The 20,277-nt window shown below is 41.6% G+C and overlaps 1 protein-coding gene across 3 annotated transcripts in view; it reads left to right on the top strand.

Moving 5' to 3' along the window:
* ankrd28b (ankyrin repeat domain 28b) overlaps positions 1-20,277 on the top strand; it is a 178,459-nt gene that overhangs the window by 89,743 nt on the left and 68,439 nt on the right. For all 3 annotated transcript variants that reach the window (XM_048552073.2, XM_048552083.2, XM_048552064.2), the window contains exon 8: positions 2,841-3,053. In XM_048552073.2, the coding sequence (XP_048408030.1) occupies positions 2,841-3,053 (213 nt within the window). The remainder of the gene's footprint in view (positions 1-2,840; positions 3,054-20,277) is intronic.

Genomic DNA, 20,277 nt, shown 5'->3' with positions numbered 1-20,277 from the left:
AGCCCACAGATAACCTCATGATGCTCCACTTCTCTAGCTTCCAACATAAACATATTAAAACCAGATAAGCCCGGCACATGCATAGGATCTGCTTGGATGAGGAGGAATATGACAGGCAACTGAAGGTTTTGAAGGACGCTCTCATAAGAACGGGATACAATACTCAACTCATTGATCACCAGTTCTAACATCCCACAATGCAAAACCGCAGTGATCTCCTCAGAAGACAGACACAGGATACAACCAATAGAGTACCCTTCATCGTCCAGTGCTCCCCCAGAGCAGAGAAACTATGCCATGTTCTTCGCAGCCTTCAACATGTCATCCGATGACAATGAACATCTTGCTAAGATCTTCCTTATGCCTGCACTTCTCATCTCCAAACAACTGCAAACCTTAAACAGACCATTGTTTGCAGCAAACTACCCACCCTTCGGGGTGAAATCAACAACAACACCACACAACCCTGCCATGGCAATCTCTGCAAGATGTGTCAGATCATTGACATGGACACTACCATCACTTGTGGGAACACCATCCACCACGTACATGGTAGGTACTCATGTGATTCAGCCAATGTTGTCTATCACATATGCTGCAGGCAAGGACACACCGAGGCATGGTATATTTGCGAGACCATGCAGAAGCTGCAACAATGGATGAATGGACACCACACAGCAATCGCCGGACAGAAATGGTTCCTCCCGGTCGGGGAACACTTCAGCAGTCAAGGGTATTCAGCTTCCAATCTTCAGGCAAGTGTTCTCCAAGGCAGACTTCAAGATACACAACAATGCAGAATCGCTGAGCAGACCCTGATAGCCAAGTTCCATACCTATGAGGATAGCCTCAACTGTGATGTTGGGTTACTGTCACGCGACAGGTGATCCCACTACTCTGTAATATGTCTGCAAAATCTTCCTTACTTTCCTGTTGTGACAGCATCACTTTAATAAATTGTTATGATCTCTCTACCTCAATTAGTTGGTACAGTTTTCTCTCTTGCAGGCGTGTGCACATATAAATCTATGGGATGAATCATTTCATCCAAGATGTTTGTTTATTTGCAGATAGATTCTACATTCTTCAAAAAAAAACGCACAATTTGTTGTCACAGTCAGTGTGGCATCTTATAAATTCCTGCTTTCGGAATAGAATTAGACTAATACAGGATTAAAACTTAGTCAGATTCTGAACAAGGCCTCACACCTACAATCAGTGTCTGACCTGAGATGTCACCTTTTATATAGCCCTATTGCTTAGCCTGATTGTCACAACGGCAGAGCACAGTCATTGACTTTATTAACACTTTACTCAATGTCTAACACTCTTGGTCACCTGCAGATACTTATTATCTGATAGTTCACTCATACCAGTTGTTCAATCTCTTGATCTCTCTGCCTGTAGAATCTGTGCCTATGTGCTCTCCTTTCTCACTGCACCTGACGAAGGGTCTTTGCTTCAAAAGCTTGTGCAGTTTCAAATAGACCTGTTCAGCTATAACCTGGTGTCATATGACTTCTGACTTTGTCCATCCCAGCCCAACACCGGCACCTCGGCGTCAGGTTTCTTAAGTGTTGTTTGAACTGCACCTATCCAGGCAAGTGGTGTGTATTCCATGACGCCCCCGACTTGGGCTTTGTTGATAGGCACCTGTGTGAACAGGTATTGGGGAAACAGGCAGTAAGTTACTAATCTCAGAATTTCTAGCCTTGGACCTGTTCCTACAGTCACAAAGTGTACATGACTAGTCCAGTTCAGTTTCTGGTCAGTGATAACCCCTTCCCATTAGGAAATTGATTGTGGGAAGATTTAATCATGGTAATCACTTTTTGAAACTTGAAATAGAAGCGCTGAAAGTCATCAACTCAAAATATTGACCCTGATTCCTTATCCTCGGAGGCTGCCTGATAAGCTGAATGTCTTTTCTATTTTCAGTTTCTGTTTCTTTCTGTAAAACAATAATAAAACATAGTTGAACTGTATGTGCAAATATCTTTTAAAAGAGACTTAGTTGTATGATTTAAGTGCTGGATGATATGATCATATGTTTTACTTTGCATAGTTCTCCATTGTTTCTTCTCTTTTGGAGATCTTGACCAATCCAGAAATCTTTATTTAATTGTCATTCTTCTTAACAACTGCATATTTTCCCAGACCGAGTTTTTATATTTTCAAATTTTCCACATTTTTGTATATCTTAACAGAGATAACTTGCAAATAATCACAACATCCAATAAAATGACCATGGATTTGCTAATTGATTAGTTTGAACATCGAAATAAATATAAATGGAGCTATTAAATTAGATTAACCTTTCCTTAGAAAATTAGCAGCTCATTGGACTGCACAATGAATTGCTTATATAATTTTGCCGATGGTGCAAATATTTCTGACTATTTGTGTTTAAAATTTTGTATTTGCATTTCTCTAGCACCTTAATATATATTACTTTGGAACTCTTGAATTTTACAGGCTTTGCCTCCCTCATCCCGCAGCCTTCGTATCAGACTTTTGCTGACTCATGAGAGGTCAACTGTGTTTAATGCACAAACATTTTTTAAAGTAAAGCTGTCACGTTAACCTGTATCAATCACATGCCAAATGGATGATTTCCAGTTGGGCACCAAGCACTGGATTTAGAGTTCCTAAACTGGGAAATGTTAACAAGTGATATGAATATCAATTGATGCAGAACTATGAGATGCCATTACAGGGAAAACCAAAATCAAAACAGGTTGTGGGCCAGAGTATGCCAGTTTGAGGATGTACAACCTGTAATAGCAATGCAAATACTGATTGATAGCACAGCGCCTAATTACTGTTATGTACTTCCACAGATTAATGAACCAAATGCATATGGAAATACTCCTCTTCATGTGGCATGTTACAATGGCCAGGACGTAGTTGTGAATGAGCTAATTGACTGTGGAGCAAATGTCAATCAAGTGAATGAGAAAGGCTTTACCCCACTGCATTTTGCTGCTGCTTCAACCCACGGTGCACTGTGTTTAGAACTCTTAGTCAGTAATGGGGCAGAAGTGAACATTAAGGTAAGGGGCAAACATATGTTGTGTTAGTAAATGAAAATAAAATTTACCAGATTTGTAACGCTGAGAACTGTTACATTAAGTGGATCATTTCATAAAAGTAGTTTCCGTCTTCCCATGTTTAGAGGGTCTTATTTCATTTTAAATTTTATTCTTAAATGAGAATCACATGTCTGAATTGTAAATTTAATTAGCCTTCACAGATCACAAATATCTGTAAAAGTTCACTGCAAGTTTTTAAGTCTTTAGTTTCGTTTAAGGTTGTGACTAAAGAAGACCTGCTTTTGTAAGTCAGTATCATCGTATTGTTTCCTATTAAATAGGTCAATCGATGCACTTTAATTTGGTGTGTTATGATAAGTATTAGCAGCAGTTATATTCAGTTTTGGTATCAGCAAAGGACCTGCAAAAAATTGAAAAGGTTCCCTCCGCCTCTATTTTTTTTGCGAACACATCTCCAATAACTTTTTCCATTACAAGATTTTTATGCACGTCATTTCTATTTGACTGCACCCACCTTTTCCAACAGAGCCAATTTAAATCTGTTAAGTATGGGTTTTATTGCATCCACGAGACAATACTCGTCAAAAATTATCAATATTGTTGAAGTATAGCAGGAACGTAATCCTCTGTCTTCATTTTGGAATTATTGACAATCTCACTCTAGTCCAGTACTTCTATGCTGTTACATCATCTGTTTTGCTATTCCTAGTTGCCCACACAGCTGAGATGTTATATTTTCTACGAAGAATAAGGAGGTTAAATATTCCTGATCCACGTGTCCAAATGGAGCCGAGGAATAAAGTGATCCAGGGACATGTAGAAAAATCATTTAAAAACAACTGTGCCTTTTAATAAAGGCATAACAAAGAGACCAAGCACTGCAATTCATTCAGAGTCATAGAGGACTACAACACAGAAAAAGACCCTTCAGCCCACTGAGTCTGCACCAGTCATTAACAAGCACCTGAGATAACAAAGTGTGGAGCTGGATGAATACAGCAGGTCAAGCAGCATCTTAGGAGCAGAAAAGCTGATGTTTTGGGCCTAGTCCCTTCATCAGAAAAGGGGGAGGGGGAGAGGGTTCTGAAATAGATAGGGAGAGAGAGGGAAGCAGATCGAAGATGGAAAGAGGAGAAGATAGGTGGAGAGGAGACAAAGCACGTAACTGTTTTAATCCCATCTTCTTGCACTTGGCCATAGTTTTGCATGTCTTGGCATTGCAAGTGCATATCTAAACACTACTTAACTGCTACAAGGGTTTCTGCCTCTACCTCACACTCAGTAAGTTCCATATTCCCATCGTCTAAGTGAAAAAGGTTTTCCTCACATCTCCTCTAAACCTCATGCCCATTACTTTGAACCAATGCCCCATGGTCATTGATCCCTCCACCGAAGGGATAAGTTCTTCCCTCTCTACCCTATAAGACTATAACAAATAGGAATAGGAGTAGACTATTCGGTTCTTTGAGCCTGCTCTGCCATTCAGTACGATCGTGGCTGATCTCACCCCTCATAATTTTACACATCTAAATCCTACCTCCCCTCATTCTCCTCTGCTCCAAGAAAACAAACCCAGTCCGTCCCATCTCTGTTCATAACTAAAACTCTCCGGGCCAGGTAACATATGGGTAAATCTCCTCTGCACCCCTCCAATGCAGCCACATCCCTCCTGTAATGTGGATTCCAGAACTGTGCACAGTACTCTAGCTTTCACTTAACTAGTCCTTTATATGCTTACAACATAATGTCCCTGCTCTTAAATTCTATTCCTCAGCTAATAAAAGCAAGCATCCCAAATGCCTCCTTTAACCACTTTACCTGCCTGTCCCCCGACTTTACAGGACTGGTGGACATGCGCACCACCGTTCCACTGATCCTCACTGTTTTTCGAGGTCCTACTGTTCATTATGTATTCCCTAACCTTGTTTGTCCTGCCCAAATGCATCACCTCACATTTATTTCTAGAGTGATAGAATTGAAAAGCAGACAGGTCGTTGAATTTGTATTAAACATTGTATATGCCATATCTGGGAGTAATGCACAATACAGGTCAGAAGCTAAGAACCTTCCAGCAATTAACATGCCTCCTAACACCATAAACCCTCGACGCCATCTACAAGGCACAAACCAGTAGTGAGATGGAATACTCTCCACTTGCCTGGATAAATGCATCTCTAACAACAGTCAAGAAGCCTGACACCATTGAGGCCAAAGCAGCCTGCGTGATTGGCACCACATCCACAAACGTTCAGTCACTCCATCACTGACGTTCATTTGCAGCAGTGTGTATTATCTGCAAGATGCACTGTAAAATTCACAAAGACTCTTTTGACAGCACCCATGACCACAACCATCTAGAAGGAAAAGGGCAGCAGATACATGTAAACGTCACCGTTTACAAGTCCTCTCTCAAGCCACTCATCATTGTGACATGGAAATATGTCTGTGTTCCTTCAGTGACGTGGTGTTAAAATCCTAGAACAACTTCCATAATGGCATTGTGGTTGTGCACAAAGGACTGCATCAATTCAGGAAGGCAGCTCACCATTACCTTCTCATGAGCAATTAGGGATGTGCAACAAATGCTGATCCAGCCTGTGACATCCACCTCTTGGGAATGAAACAATAATTCTGTTCTCCATAGAAGAGAAAGGATAACAAATTGTAAAGTAGGTGGAAAAAAAAGATGACATAATCCTTCAGTTATAACATTTGTCAGGAAAGGTGTATAGGTTGGGCCTTTGTCTCTCTATTTCTTTCTCCTTTCCATAGAGACACTATTTCCAGGAATTAGAAGGGGTGGAAAACCAAAGCTAGGAGTTAATAGAAATAGTCACAAAAATTCCAGAAGCAAATTTCACAGAAACATCTTTACTCAAAAAATGAGAAGAAAGTGGAACTTGTTACCACCAGCATAGTTGAAGCAAGTAGCATAGCTCAATCAAGAGGAACCAGGACAAGCTGATGAGGAAGTAAAGAATGTAGTTATATGAAGAGGATGATGGGATGTGAGTGTGGTGCCATAGACCGCCATAGACCATACACTCATGTCACCATAGACCAGTTGATGTGAATGGCCTGTTCCTGTGTAACAAAATCTGTGTAGTCAACATAGACACTAAAATGTGATCTTGTTCAATGTCCACACATTGTCATTTGTCATGTTGTGAGGTTCCACCCTTGACTTTCTCCTAATCCTCAATTGTGAGCTTCCTATCAACAATGCTAGCTATTAGTATGGAACCAACTTCCATCCGACGTAACCATTGTTTGCAATCCTCAGCTCCTTGACTAATGTTATTATGCTTGTTTGCTACTGGTGTGTATCTCATAGAACTTTCTTAAACAGGAAATATCTTTGTTTCCTGATTCCTTCCCTTCCTCAAACTGAAATCAGCTACGCTTAGCTGCACATTCCCTTTTTGCTTTAAGCTGATCTTCAAAGCTCATGTGCAGTCTGTCTTATGATATCCAGCTCTGAAATGAACATTAGGACCTGCATGAAATCCATGGTTTCAAAGCTTGTGTTTTTCAAGACAAACCCTGATTATGAAGTGAAACTTAGATCGAAATTGAAATTGCAAATAAAACTTATGGCTGAAATTATAGAAAAGCTTTCAGAGCTCAGTAGATATTGAATTCATTGGAGCAAATCAAGAAGACAAAGACTAAGTCCGGAAGCAAAGGTGTAGCTGCAGCTGGTTCTGTTAGGAACAAAGAAAATTACAGCACAGGAACACAGACCCTTTGGCCCTCCAAGAGTGTGCTGTGCCATGGAAAGGAGCAGTGGAGTAGATGAGAAAGCAAAATCAGGAGAAAGTGCAATAAAAAGGCGTCACCAAAACAGGACACTGGTATAAGGGGCCACTGCTATTCGTGTAAGTGGATTGATTGATTGTTTTTGGGGTGGCATTTGTTCTTGGGGAGGGGTGCAGGAATAAGTGCCTTAGAAACAGGGGAAGCACTAGAGCCTGTGATTTCTCTCCCAACCTTGCTATTTAGTTTTTGCCTTGTTTGACTGTTGTGTAGTAGGATTTTTTCATTGTTAACTGCGGAATCTTGGCACTTCATTCTTTTAGTACATAATTGGGAGTTTGGATTTTTTTTTACAAAACAAGTTATTTGTCTCAACCGAGAGCGTAACAAACCATAGGGCCTCATTAGAATATTGCTCCACCAGAACCAAAACTTTCTACTTCACCTTCAAGCTTGTGTCATCTGCAATGCTTTTCTCTTAACTCTAACTCATCCGGTACTCAAATGTCTCTATTTTGGCCAACTTGCCTACCTTTAGGAAAACCTTGTATGGTTTTCCTAAAAATATAACAACTCATATATTTAAAATTGTAAATTTGGTAGTTCTGTAAAGGATGTCAGTATTGACCCAAGAAATATTTGTTGAATGTGGAGTAGAAGTCTTGTTCTTTCACTGTACTGCAGCAACATCTCAATTCCAACCTTTGACGCGTGTCTTAATTTTACCAGTGAATTTTCCGTTTCCCTAAATTGCTGTTAGTGTCAACTTGTGTTGAGTGTTTCTCATTTTGCTTTATGAAATCCTTGTTTGAAACCAAACTGAAAATGTTTAAACATGCTGTGAGGAGAGAAATCTGCAGCCTGAAATTGAATTGAAACTTCATGAGATAAAGCACCAATTCTTTTATCTTCTGTTTGTTTAAATTTAAAAGAAAAGTTAATTCATTTTATGCTGAAAGTTAAACCAATACCATTAAAAACAAAGATGAAACTGTGTCAGATTACTTCTTTAAGTTCTTCAGGATGTGTTGAAGCACTTGGCAACAATCAGTTTGTTTCTCCAGTAATGTTCACTTTAATGTTGGAAAACATGGGAGCTAAGATAGACCAATAAATACAGCAGTGAATATCAACAACAGAAAGACGGTGAATGACTGAATAATCTATTTTTAATAAAGCCAGTTGAGGAAATTCCCGCACTCCGTAAGATCTCCCTGTTCTTTAAACAGCCCATAATTTTTTTTATATTCACTAAAATGCCATACCTTCGACACTGCAACAATCTTCAAGTGAGTTGCCTCCACAAATTGTGTAGTCAGATCACATAGGAATGAACGGATAAATGAAATATAAAACTGCTACCACTGAACTAAAGCAGGCATCTGACTTAATATTTAAGTCTTGTGTCTAGCATGCATCTATCACATGTTGCCCTGGTTTGTGACTGGTTTATCCAATCCGAACGAACATTAGTGGTTACGTCTGCTCTTCCCAACACCACCTATGTTGAAATCAAGTGTCTTTGTACAGTGGTAATGGGAACTGCAGATGCTGGAGAATTCCAAGATAATAAAATGTGAGGCTGGATGAACACAGCAGGCCAAGCAGCATCTCAGGAGCACAAAAGCTGACGTTTCGGGCCTAGACCCTCCATCTGATGAAGGGTCTAGGCCCGAAACGTCAGCTTTTGTGCTCCTGAGATGCTGCTTGGCCTGCTGTGTTCATCCAGCCTCACATTTTATTGTCTTTGTACAGTTGCTGGGTTTGGTTCATTGTTTCCCAAGACTTCAACGCTGTATCAGCCTCAGTATTTACTTCCATATTCAACTTGTAAAATCAGTGCTTGGCTTTACAAATGCTGCCTTGTTTATCTTGAGTTCTCCTTATTCTTTTCAGTCTTGGCAATGGCATTTCTTTAAGGTTTCGGCCTTTGTCAATTGTACAAAAAGCGAAACTGTCTACCCTGAGGTTATCTGATGCAGCATTGGTTCGAATTAATTTCTTTCCTGCTTTTATATATTGCAGTGCTGTTCCAATTATGAGTTTCAAAAGATTGTTGTATTTTGGAACTGTACCTCCACTTTAGGATAAAATGGACCTGTTATGTCATGTGACCTGTTCTGAAGTCTGCCTGAGACAACCTTGGTTTATTGTTAGAAATTAAAGGGGGTTCACATTGGTGAATGGTGTTGCAGATATTGGATTTGTGGTATATGTATTTCTTTGTCTAAGAATTAAAAGTTTAAATGTAGAACATACACTGAACCTAGCACGGTGGCTCAGTGGTTTGCACTGCAGCCTCACAGCCCCAGGGACCTGGGTTCGATTCCCATCTTGGGCAACTATCTATCTGTGTGGAGTTTGCCATTCTCCCCGTGTCTGCGTGGGTTTTCTCTGGGTGTACCGGTTTCCTCCCACAGTCCAAAGATGTACAGGTTAGGTGGATCGGCCATGCTAAATTTCCCGTAGTGTTCAGGAGTGTGTGGGTTATAGGGGGATGGGTCTGGGTGCGATGCTTCAAGGGGCGGTGTGGACTTGTTGGGCCGAAGGGCCTGTTTGCACACTGTAGGGAATCTAATCTAATCTAATCTAATTGAAGCACTTTGAAGTTTATTACATTTAAAAGGCTGGGCTTATGTTGATTTAAGAGATTAATAGTTAAGCAGGTAAATTAATTAAAATGTTGGGTTACAATGACAGCCAGAACACTAAAAACAATTGACAGTTCAGACTGCAACCATGTTTACCTAATATAAGCTGAATAGAAGAGAGTTATGAATAAGTAGTGTTTGAGAGGCTTGCAGTACTCGCAGTCCGAAAGGAGTTATAACTAATGTAGATTAAAATCACCATCCAGAGCATTCTAAGGTGCCTGGATCAGTCTACATTGTCATGGAGATAAGTAAAATTTAAGATGCTCTAGATTAAGTTTATCTGGGGTTTTTTTTTGCTCAGAAAAGTCAGTTCCGGTTTAGAACAAGACAGTGCTAAAGGAGAAGAGGTGTTGCTGCTAAGTTAAGGCTTGGGTGTCTGTAGGCCTGGAGGCTGAATGCTGAGGAGAAAGGTAAGGACTAAAAGGGAAACCTGGGAATTATGGATGGTTCTCTGCAGCTGAGAGTGAGGTGAAGGAAGTTACTAAGCAGTATTTTCAACATGGTAAAAGTTGGTTTTCTTCCAAACCCTGCAAACTTGTGGTGTTATTTTCTTTGCAAGAACCTGGGATCTTGAACTTTGACTACTTTAAACAAAAGACAGATTACTGGCTCCTTTATAGTCTGTGTTTAACGTAAAAAGATCTAACAGCACCACTGATGCAAAGTAAGGGAGTCACCATTTGTGTCCTAACCAATATTTATCTCTCAATCAATATGACAAAAACAGATTGTCTAGTAGCTGAGGTAACAAGGTGTAGAGCTGGATGAACACAGCGGGCCGAGCAGGAAAGCTGAAGTTTCGGGTCTAGACCCTTCCTTCTGATAAAGGATCTAGACCCGAAACATCAGCTTTCCTGCTCCTCTGATGCTGCTTGGCCTGCTGTGTTCATCCAGCTCTACACCTTGTTATCTCAGATTTGCCAGCATTGGCAGTTCCTACTATCGCTTGTCTAGTAGTTAGCACTTTTCTGTTTGTGAGTTTTCTGTGTGCAGATTGGCTGCAGCATTTCGGATTCTGATCTGTTCAGTAATATTCTGATTTTTAAGTAATTCAAATCGCTCCCCCCAGATCACTTGTTCAAGACCCTGGACCTATGTAGGGAATGTGAAATGATGAAGGTAGCAGACATGTGTTTCAGGACAAAAGAATCTCTGCATTTATTTACAGTACAAAAGGTAAGTATAACAGACAAAATGCTGGTAAATGCAATAAACAGGAAATTAACACAATCAACCATACAGGGGACAGTAATACTACAAAGTAACACTTTGACAAGGTCCCTTATTGTAGGCTGATACAGAAGATAAAGTCGCATGGGGTCAGAGGTGAACCTGTAAGATGGATTAAAAAAAAAACTGGTGCAGTCATAGAAGACAGAGGGTAGCAGTGGAAGGGTGTGTTTCCGAATGGAGGGCAGTGACTACTGGTGTTCCTCAGGGATCAGTGTTGAGACCTGTGCTATTTGTAACATATATAAATGATTTGGAGGAAACTGTAACTGGTCTGATTAGTAAGTTTGCCAATGACACAAAGGTTGGTGGAATTGTGGATAGCAATGAGGACAATCAAAGGTTACAGCAGGACATAGATCAGTTGGTGTCTTGGGCTGAGTGAGAGATGGCAGATAGAGTTTAAATCTGGAAGAGTGTGAGGTAATGCATTTTGGAAGGTCTAATTCAGATGGAAAATATATAGTAAATGGCAGAACACTGAAAAGTACTGATAGGCAGAGAGATCTGGTTGTACAAGTACACAGGCCACCGAAGTGGCAACGCGGTTGTGTGGAGAAGGCCATCAACAAGGCATACAGCTTATTTGCCTTCATCGGCCGGGGCATTGAGTTTAAAAATTGGCAGGCAATGTTGCAGCTTTATAGAACCTTAGTTAGGCTGCGTTTGGAATATTGTGTTTAATTCTGGCCGCCACACTACCAGAAGGATGTGGTAGCTTTGGAGAAAGTACAGAAAAGATATATCGGGATGTTTCCTGATCTGGAGGGCATTAGCTATGAGGAGAGATTGGAGAAACTTGGGTTGTTCTCACTGGAATGACAGAGGTTAAGGGGCGACCTGATAGAGGTCTACAAGATTATGACTAGCATGGACAAAGTGGACAGTCAGAAGTGCTTTGCCCGGGTGGGAGAGTCAGTTACTACGGGCCATGGATTTAAGGTTTGAGGGGCGAGATTTAAATGTGATGTATGAGGCAAGTTTTTTACGCGGAGGGTGGTGGGTGACTTGAACTCGCTGCAGGGGGAGGTAGTAGAAGCAGATATGATAGTAACTTTTAAAGGTCATCTTGACAAATACATGAATAGGATGGAAATAGAGGGATACGGTCCCCAGCAAGGAAGGAGGTTTTAGTTGGATGGGTGTTGGATGTCAGTGCAAGCTAGGAGGGCCAAAGGGGCCTGTTCCTGTGCTGTAATTTACTTTGTGCTTTGCTCTTTTTCTTTGTTCTTTGTATTATTAAATACACTGTTAGCAAGATTAAATCCTGTTAAAACCTAGGCAGTAGTCTTTAATTACAGCGTCTTTAATCAGGCTTCCTACCTATAGGGTCCCAATGCACTGTTACCACCTTCCTTGCCCTCCTTACTAATAGTTCAGAGCTTTAAGGTCTCGGGATTTTCAGTTCACCAATGAGGAAAACACAGTTTTAAAGTGTGCCTGGTTGCTGAGGTTCTTGCTGTCAGTTCTCTTGGTTCGGAGCAGGCCTGTGTCTAGTAGCTCTTGTTTGGGAAGCTCCGGTTCACTTCCTCCTCCAGGATGTCTTTGGTTTCGATGAGGCCCTTGATTTAGAACATAGAACATAGAACAGTACAGCACAGAACAGGCCCTTCAGCCCACAATGTTGCGCCGACCATTGATCCTCATGTATGCACCCTCCAATTTCTGTGACCATATACATGTCCAGCAGTCTCTTAAATGACCCCAATGACCTTGCTTCCACAACTGCTGCCGGCAACGCATTCCATGCTCTCTCAACTCTCTGCGTAAAGAACCTGCCTCTGACATCCCCTCTATACTTTCCACCAACCAGCTTAAAACTGTGACCCCTCGTGCTAGCCATTTCTGCCCTGGGAAATAGTCTCTGGCTATCAACTCTATCTATGCCTCTCATTATCTTGTATACCTCAATTAGGTCCCCTCTCCTCCTCCTTTTCTCCAATGAAAAGAGACCGAGCTCAGTCAACCTCACTTCATAAGATAAGCCCTCCAGTCCAGGCAGCATCCTGGTAAACCTCCTCTGAACCCTCTCCAAAGCATCCACATCTTTCCTATAATAGGGTGCCCAGAACTGGACGCAGTATTCCAAGTGCGGTCTAACCAAAGTTTTATAGAGCTGCAACAAGATCTCACGACTCTTAAACTCAATCCCCCTGTTAATGAAAGCCAAAACACCATATGCTTTCTTAACAACCCTGTCCACTTGGGTGGCCATTTTAAGGGATCTATGTATCTGTACACCAAGATCCCTCTGTTCCTCCACGCTGCCAAGAATCCTATCCTTAATCCTGTACTCAGCTTTCAAATTCGACCTTCCAAAATGCATCACCTCGCATTTATCCAGGTTGAACTCCATCTGCCACCCCTCAGCCCATCTCTGCATCCTGTCAATGTCCCGCTGCAGCCTACAACAGCCCTCTACACTGTCAACGACACCTCCGACCTTTGTGTCGTCTGCAAACTTGCTGACCCATCCTTCAATCCCCTCATCCAAGTCATTAATAAAAATTACAAACAGTAGAGGCCCAAGGACAGAGCCCTGTGGAACCCCACTCACCACTGACTTCCAGGCAGAATATTTTCCTTCTACTACCACTCGCTGTCTTCTGTTGGCCAGCCAATTCTGTATCCAATTCTGTTGGTTTACGGTTTGGTCTGTGTGATTCTTGGTTCCGAAGCTGTTTGTTGAGGCTGGAAGCCTGTGTGAAAGTTGTTTGTGCAGAAGGAAGTTGCAAAATGTTCTCCGCTTGGTTGAGATCAGGGCTGGCAGTTATACAGACTGTATGGCCCACTGTCTGTCCTCAATTCTATGTTGTCCATTATGTTTCTGGCGTTTCTTCTGAAGTCATTTGGTTTCCCAGTTATTAAAAGTATGTGTGAATGGATTTTGATTGAAGTTGAGTATCCAGTATCTCTGCAGGGCCCATACAGTTTGCACTCGTTAGCCCAAGGTGCAAAGACAAGGAAACTGCAGATGCTGGAATCCAAATTAGTTGAAAAAGAGGCTGGAAGAACACAGCAAGCCAGGCAGCATCTGGAGGAAAGGAGCAGACAGTGTTTTGGGTATTACCCTCCTTCAGGACTGGATATGGGGGTAGGGGGAGCTGCAGATAAAAGTCGGGAGAAGAGATGGAGGCAGAGTGTTGTGATAGGTGGACACTGGTAGTAAGTATGACCTGGTTGGTTGATGAGAGGCATGAATCAGGTTGGTGGCTGGAAGGGAAGCTGGGGGGTTAGGGGGGAAGGTTGTTTGAATTGGAGAATTCGATTATTGAGTCCTCCGGGCTGTCGGGTGCCCAGGCGGGAGAAACAGTGCTGTTCTTCAAATTTGCGTTCTGAGTCACTGCAACACTGGAGGAGGCGAGGATGGACAGGTCAGAGGGGGACTGGGACAGGGCATTGAAATGGGTGGTGACCGGGAGTTAGGCTGGCCATTACAGGCCAGGCAGAGATGCTCAGCAAAATGGTGACCTTGTCTATGTTTGGTCTCACCAATGTAGAGGAGACCACATTGGGAGCACTGGATGCAATAGACTACATTGAAGGAGATGCAGATGATGCTCTGTCTCACCTGAAAGGGCTGTTTAGGGCTTTGAATGGAGGTGCGGGAGATCGTGTGTGGGCAGGTGTTGCATCTTTTATGGTTACAGGGGAAGTTACTGAGCGGGTTGGAGTGGTTGGTGGGAAGTGTGGTGCAAACTGAGTGGCGGCGAAGGGAATGGCCCTTGGGGAAGCTAGAGAGGGGTGGGGAGTGGAAGATGTTCCGGGTGATGGGGCGTAATTGGCGTTGGAGTTCTTCAAACACTTCTGCCAACTTCAGTTAGACCCCACCCATCCCTGCCTTCCGCAAGGACTATTCACTTCGCCATTATTTAGTTGCACCGCACCCCAAACCACCAACAACTCCAAACCCCACCCCATCCCCTGCCCTATCCCAGTACTTTCCCCTGTAACTGTTAAAGATGCAACACCTGCCCACACACCATTTCCGTCACCTCCATTCAAAGCCCTAAACAATGCTTTCAGGTGTGACAGAGCTTCATCTGCATCTCCCCCAACATAGTATGTTGCATCTGGTACTCCCAATTTGGTCTTAAGTGTGTTGGTGAGACCAAATGTAGACAAGGTGACCATTTCAGAGTATCTTTGCCTGGTTTGTAATGACCAGCCTAACCTCCCGGTCACCGCCTGCCTGTTCTCCCCCCCCCCCCCCCCCCCCCCCCCCCCCCTCCCCCTCCCCAGATGTGTGTCCATCCTCGGCCTCCTCCTCCAGTGTCGCAGCAACTTGGAAGACAAATTTGAAGAAAAACACTGTATCTTCTGCTTGGGCACCCTACAGCCTGGAGGAATCAACACTGAGTTCTCCAATTTCAAATAACCTTGCCACCCATTCCCCACCTCCACTTCTAGCCCCAACTCCCTTCCATTCCACTGTCAATCAGATTCATTCCCTCCCCCCCCCGTGGAAAAACCAGTTCATACCTACCACTGTTATCCACCTATCATCACCATTCTGCCTCCATGCCTTCTCACCACCGCCTCCCAACTTTGTCTGCATTTCCCCCTACCCCCACATCCAATCCTGAAGAAGGGTAATACCAAAATGTTGACACTCCACTTCCTCCAGATGCTGCCTGGCCTGTTGTTTGTTTCAGCCTCCTGTTTGACTCGCCAGCAGTGTAGATGTTTGTTCTGGTTGCTCTCTGATGAAGAATTTAGGCCCGAAACGTCAGCTTTTGTGCTCCTAAGATGCTTCTTGGCCTGCTGTGTTCATCCAGCCCCACACTTTATTATCTTGGATTCTCCAGCATCTGCAGTTCCCATTATCTCCTTTCCTTACCTGCATTGGGTACACATGATTTCAGTCCCATTAGTTTAGTCAGCGCAGCTATTCACGGTTTTCTTGTAACGCGAGATTGCATGAGAACAGACCTATCTTGTTATATCAAAACTGACTGTGCGTTTTAAAAGTTTTGAAAAGCCCAGGCGATTTTCCAGTATATAAGATGTTGGAAAACATCCACGGTCTAATGGAGCACTTTTCTTGGGGCGGGGGGGGGATTTTTGCTCGATCCTACAAGCATTTCCTGTATTTAACAGGTACTATACTTGTAAAGTTCTTAGCGAGTTTTGAGAAGATTTGTAGCTCAGGTTGAGGTTCTGGATGTGAATTTGCTCACTGAGCTAGAAGGTTAGTTTTCAGACATTTCGTCACCATTCTAGGCAACATCATCAGTGAGCCTCTGACAAAGCGCTGGTGTTATGTCCCGCTTTCCATTTATCTGGTTAGGTTTCCTTGGGTTGGTGATGTCATTTCCTGTGTTGATGATGTCATTTCCTGTCCTTTTTCTCAGGGGATGGTAGATTGATTTGGAGTCAATGTGTTTGTTGATGGAGTTCCGGTTGGAATGCCATGCTTCTAGGAATTCTTGTGCGTGTCTCTGTTTGGCTTGTCCTAGGATGGATGTGTTGTCCCAATCGAAGTGGTGTCCTTCCTTATCTGTATGTAAGGATACTAGTGATAGTGGGTCATGTCGTTTTGTGGCTAGTTGATGTTCATGTATCCTGGTGGCTAGCTTTCTGTCTGTTTGTCCAATGTAGTGTTTGTCACAGTTCTTGCAAGGTATTTTGTAGATGACGTTCGTTTTGTTTGTTGTCTGTATAGGGTCTTTTAAGTTCATTAGCTGCTGTTTTAGTGTGTTGGTGGGTTTGTGGGCTACGCTGATGCCAAGGGGTCCGAGTAGTCTGGCAGTCATTTCAGAAATGTCTTTGATGTAGGGGAGAGTGGTTATGGTTTCTGGGCCCATTTTGTCTGTTTGTTTGGGTTTGTTGCTGAGGAATCAGCGGACTGTGTTCATAGGGTACCCATTCTTTTTGAATATGCTGTATAGGTGATTTTCCTCTGCTCTGCGTAGTTCCTCTGTGCTGCAGTGTCTGGTGGCTCGTTGGAATAATGTTCTAATGCAGCTTCGTTTGTGGGTGTTGGGATGGTTGCTCCTGTAGTTCAGTATTTGGTCCGTATGTGTTGTTTTCCTGTAGACGCTGGTTTGAAGTTCCCCATTGGCTGTTCGCTCTACTGTGACATCTAGCAATGGCAGTTTGTTGTTGTTGTAAAGTTCTTCTTTGGCTGTAGACTATTTTGTGACTTCGTGGTTGTGAAGGATGCTATCTGGCTGTAAGCCTTTTTTTTAAAAACCTTTATCCCTGCTAAACAATCAAAACAACCTTTGTTCAGCATTGCTCAAAGTAAACTTTTGTTTAGAATTTTCCTTGGATCTATTTTTAATTAATGTAAATGTGAACTCCTGACCACCAATGTAATGGGTTGCTGTACGACAAAAATAATCCCTAAAGTATCGTCAAACCACCAGTGGTGGTGCACTACATTTTATAAGACAAGTGGGAAAGAGTTAGTGTTTTCACTGTCTGACTGCTGACAAATTTAGGCATTTATTTATGTAGGTAAGATGTTGGAGGAAAAACTCCATTTAAATTGGAATTGTAGGATTTTACTGAATAGAAAGAAACCGTTTGGCATGTAAAACATGCCAGATTTCTGAAAGAGCTATTCATTTTGTTCCATTATCCATTAACCTTGTAGATTAGTCACTTTGAAGTATTTGTCTTGTTCACTCAAGTGCTCATGTGAATTCTGCTTCTGCTACTTCCCTAAGTAGGGAATTTATGTTCTAATAACCCTGAAAGAACTTTTCCTAACCTGTTGATTGATTTTTGTCAGTTGTGGTTTATTGCCATTTAAACATTGCCGTATCAACTAATAAAAATAGTTTTTCCAGTTTACCATATCAAAGTCCATTTAAAAAAAACCTTTTGAACACTTATCAGATCTACTTCCATCTAGAAATGTAGCTCAATTTCTCTAAAACCGCTTGTTCCTAGTAACTTTTAAATAAGCCTTTCCTGCATCCGTCACAGTTTTGAAATAATTTTCAAAATGAGGATCCAAACACAGAACATAGTCATCTAATTTTTTGGGGATTTCCAGTCGCTCAGTGTAGTTTTAGCAGACAGTTGGCCGCCAGCCTGGAGAAGCACCAAAAAATTTTTATCTGGAGCTCCTTCTCAATTTGAAATCGAGGAATCCCTGTAGAAATTATAAATGTGTTATAACTTTTTTATTTATATAGAGTTTACACTCTATTTGTACACTGTATCATCATTCATAAATTGAGGCTCCAATATTGTAATATTTTCATAACTTTGTCTTTCCATTCACTAAGATTTTATGTTCCTGTTTTTCCATTTTGTTATGGACGGGACTTGGGCTTCACTGGTCAGGCTGGTATTTCTTTCCCATCCCTAGTGTTCGTGAGAAGGTGGCATTAGCCGTTTTTTGAAACTGCTACTGTGCCACACTGCCATGGAATGTCCACAGTGCTCATACTAGAAAGGAAGTGCTCAGATTTTCACTCATCAACGATGAAGGAATGACAATGTATTTCCAAGCCAGAATCGTGAGTGACTTGGAGGGGAACTTGCTCATGGTGGCGTTTCCATGTATCTGCTATCCTTGTCTGTAACAAAAGTAGGAGAAGTGGATTGGGAAGGGGCTGTCTAAGGAGCCTTGATGGATCTTTGCAATCTGTCTTGCAGATGGCACACACTGCTGCTGCTGCTCAATGTTAGTGGCAGAGATAGTATTCTATCAAACTCTGAGCTTCTGCCTTTTAGATTGTGGACAGGTTTTGGGAGTTGAGGTGAGTTATTCACTGCAGGTTACCTAGTCTCTGACCTGCTCTTGCAGCCACTGTATTTATGTGGCTAATCCAGGTCAGTTTCTGTTCAATGGTAACCCCCAGAATTTGTGATAGAGAAATCCTAAACTGCTGTTACCGTTTTACCATTTAGTGCATAATTCCTGATGTTAAAGTTTATCAGCCTGTCTGTTTTTCTTTCATAACGTATCAAAACTTTTTTAAACATAGTGCATTACATTTCACTCACTATCTGAAAGGGGGTATTGTAATTTTAATAATAAAACAATAACCTCTCCAACCCAGAATGCTTGATATCTAGTCATTTCTTGAGTATAGAATGTTTGTGGTTTGCATGCCTAACCACAGATATGTGAAACAGAAAACACCAAAGGTATAAATATTTACCCTCAAACATTAAAAGGTGAAAAAATGCTATATAGCAGAAATAAGTTGTTTTACTTACTCAAATACTATATCTTCCACGTTTCTGCTCCCTTCAAGAGAATGCTGATGACCCAACTGCTTGGCTCTTTTTATTTTGAAAAAAAGCAATTTTTCACAACTGATCTCTCTGAACAATAAAAGTTAGGTTGGAAATTTTGCTGTATTTTTAAAAGAAATGAAGTGGCGACTTGAAGAGAAAAAGTTTGGGCAATGGGGAAATAACAGCATGAATTGGATAACTCTACCAAAGAGCCAGTAGATGCTTAATGCATATACCTTGTGGTATATAGAACCTATCTGCTACTTATGTTAGACTGTAATACCTTTCCCTATTCCTGTATAGAGTGTCACATTAGAAATCATCAAGACATCTAGAGCAGCTTTCATATCCAGAGATGATTGGGGTAATTCTCTACTCTATTTCTCTCTGACTTTACACATACCATTTGGTAGTGCCCTCCTGATCCATAGTTATTCTAATGATACTGTCTCTCTTCATAGAATCTCTACCTTATTTACAAGACCTCGACTTGAGCGATTCTGACTCTGATAATAACTCCAAGATTATTTTGACTTTGAAAGCTTTACTTACTTCAGACAATTTAAGACCACAAGCCAATGAAAAGTTTGCATCTAGGAATTGAGTAAATGGATTTAGTGCCATCTCTGTTGAATTTTCTTTTACCGCAACTTGATTTAATATTTTGCGGATATAGCTATTTATGTTCTTTTGAGACAGAATTAAACCTTAATTGTTTGACATAAAGCTGATTTAATTCTGTCAGTGATACCTCTTACTTTCAGAAGTAGTTAATACGTGAAAAATATGAGTTAGTACTGGAGGTTCGATATCATGGTTTTTGTCTCTTAATGATATTTAAAGTTTAGTTTATTAATTAGTCCAGAAGCCAATGCGTGTGCGGCTTGTCAGTTCTTTAAATATATTGCTCACTTCCAGTAAATATCCTGCAAGTTGGTTTTATTGGTGAAATCTAAGCAGTCAATGTGCACGTAAATGCACAAGAGATTTTTGCAAGGAATGGTGGAGACTTGGTGGAAGTGAGGCAAATAAAATTAAGTAACAGGAATATACACCAGTTCATAGTAACAGGCAGCATGACCTCAAAATATAAGTCCCAATGGTGTGTAGTAGAACCTAGAAACATCTCATGTGGAACATCTGACCTACTTACAAGTCTCTCTTATGGATGGGTAAGTCACTGCACATTGAGCTTTCTTGATCGTTGAATACCATCATTTTTAGCTCAATGGGTACATTCCACGGATTACCTCGTAAATCATGCAGTTAAAGAAAAAAGCTGACGTTTGTTTCTGCACAACATAAAGAATGAATAAGCTGTCAGTTTTGATTTAATGTCATTACCTGTGCTAAGTGACATTTAAATACTTTATGATAATAGA

Source organism: Stegostoma tigrinum, chromosome 2 (assembly GCF_030684315.1).
Source record: "Stegostoma tigrinum isolate sSteTig4 chromosome 2, sSteTig4.hap1, whole genome shotgun sequence".
Taxonomy (NCBI): domain Eukaryota; kingdom Metazoa; phylum Chordata; class Chondrichthyes; order Orectolobiformes; family Stegostomatidae; genus Stegostoma; species Stegostoma tigrinum.
This window is presented reverse-complemented; position numbering and strand designations above follow the sequence as displayed.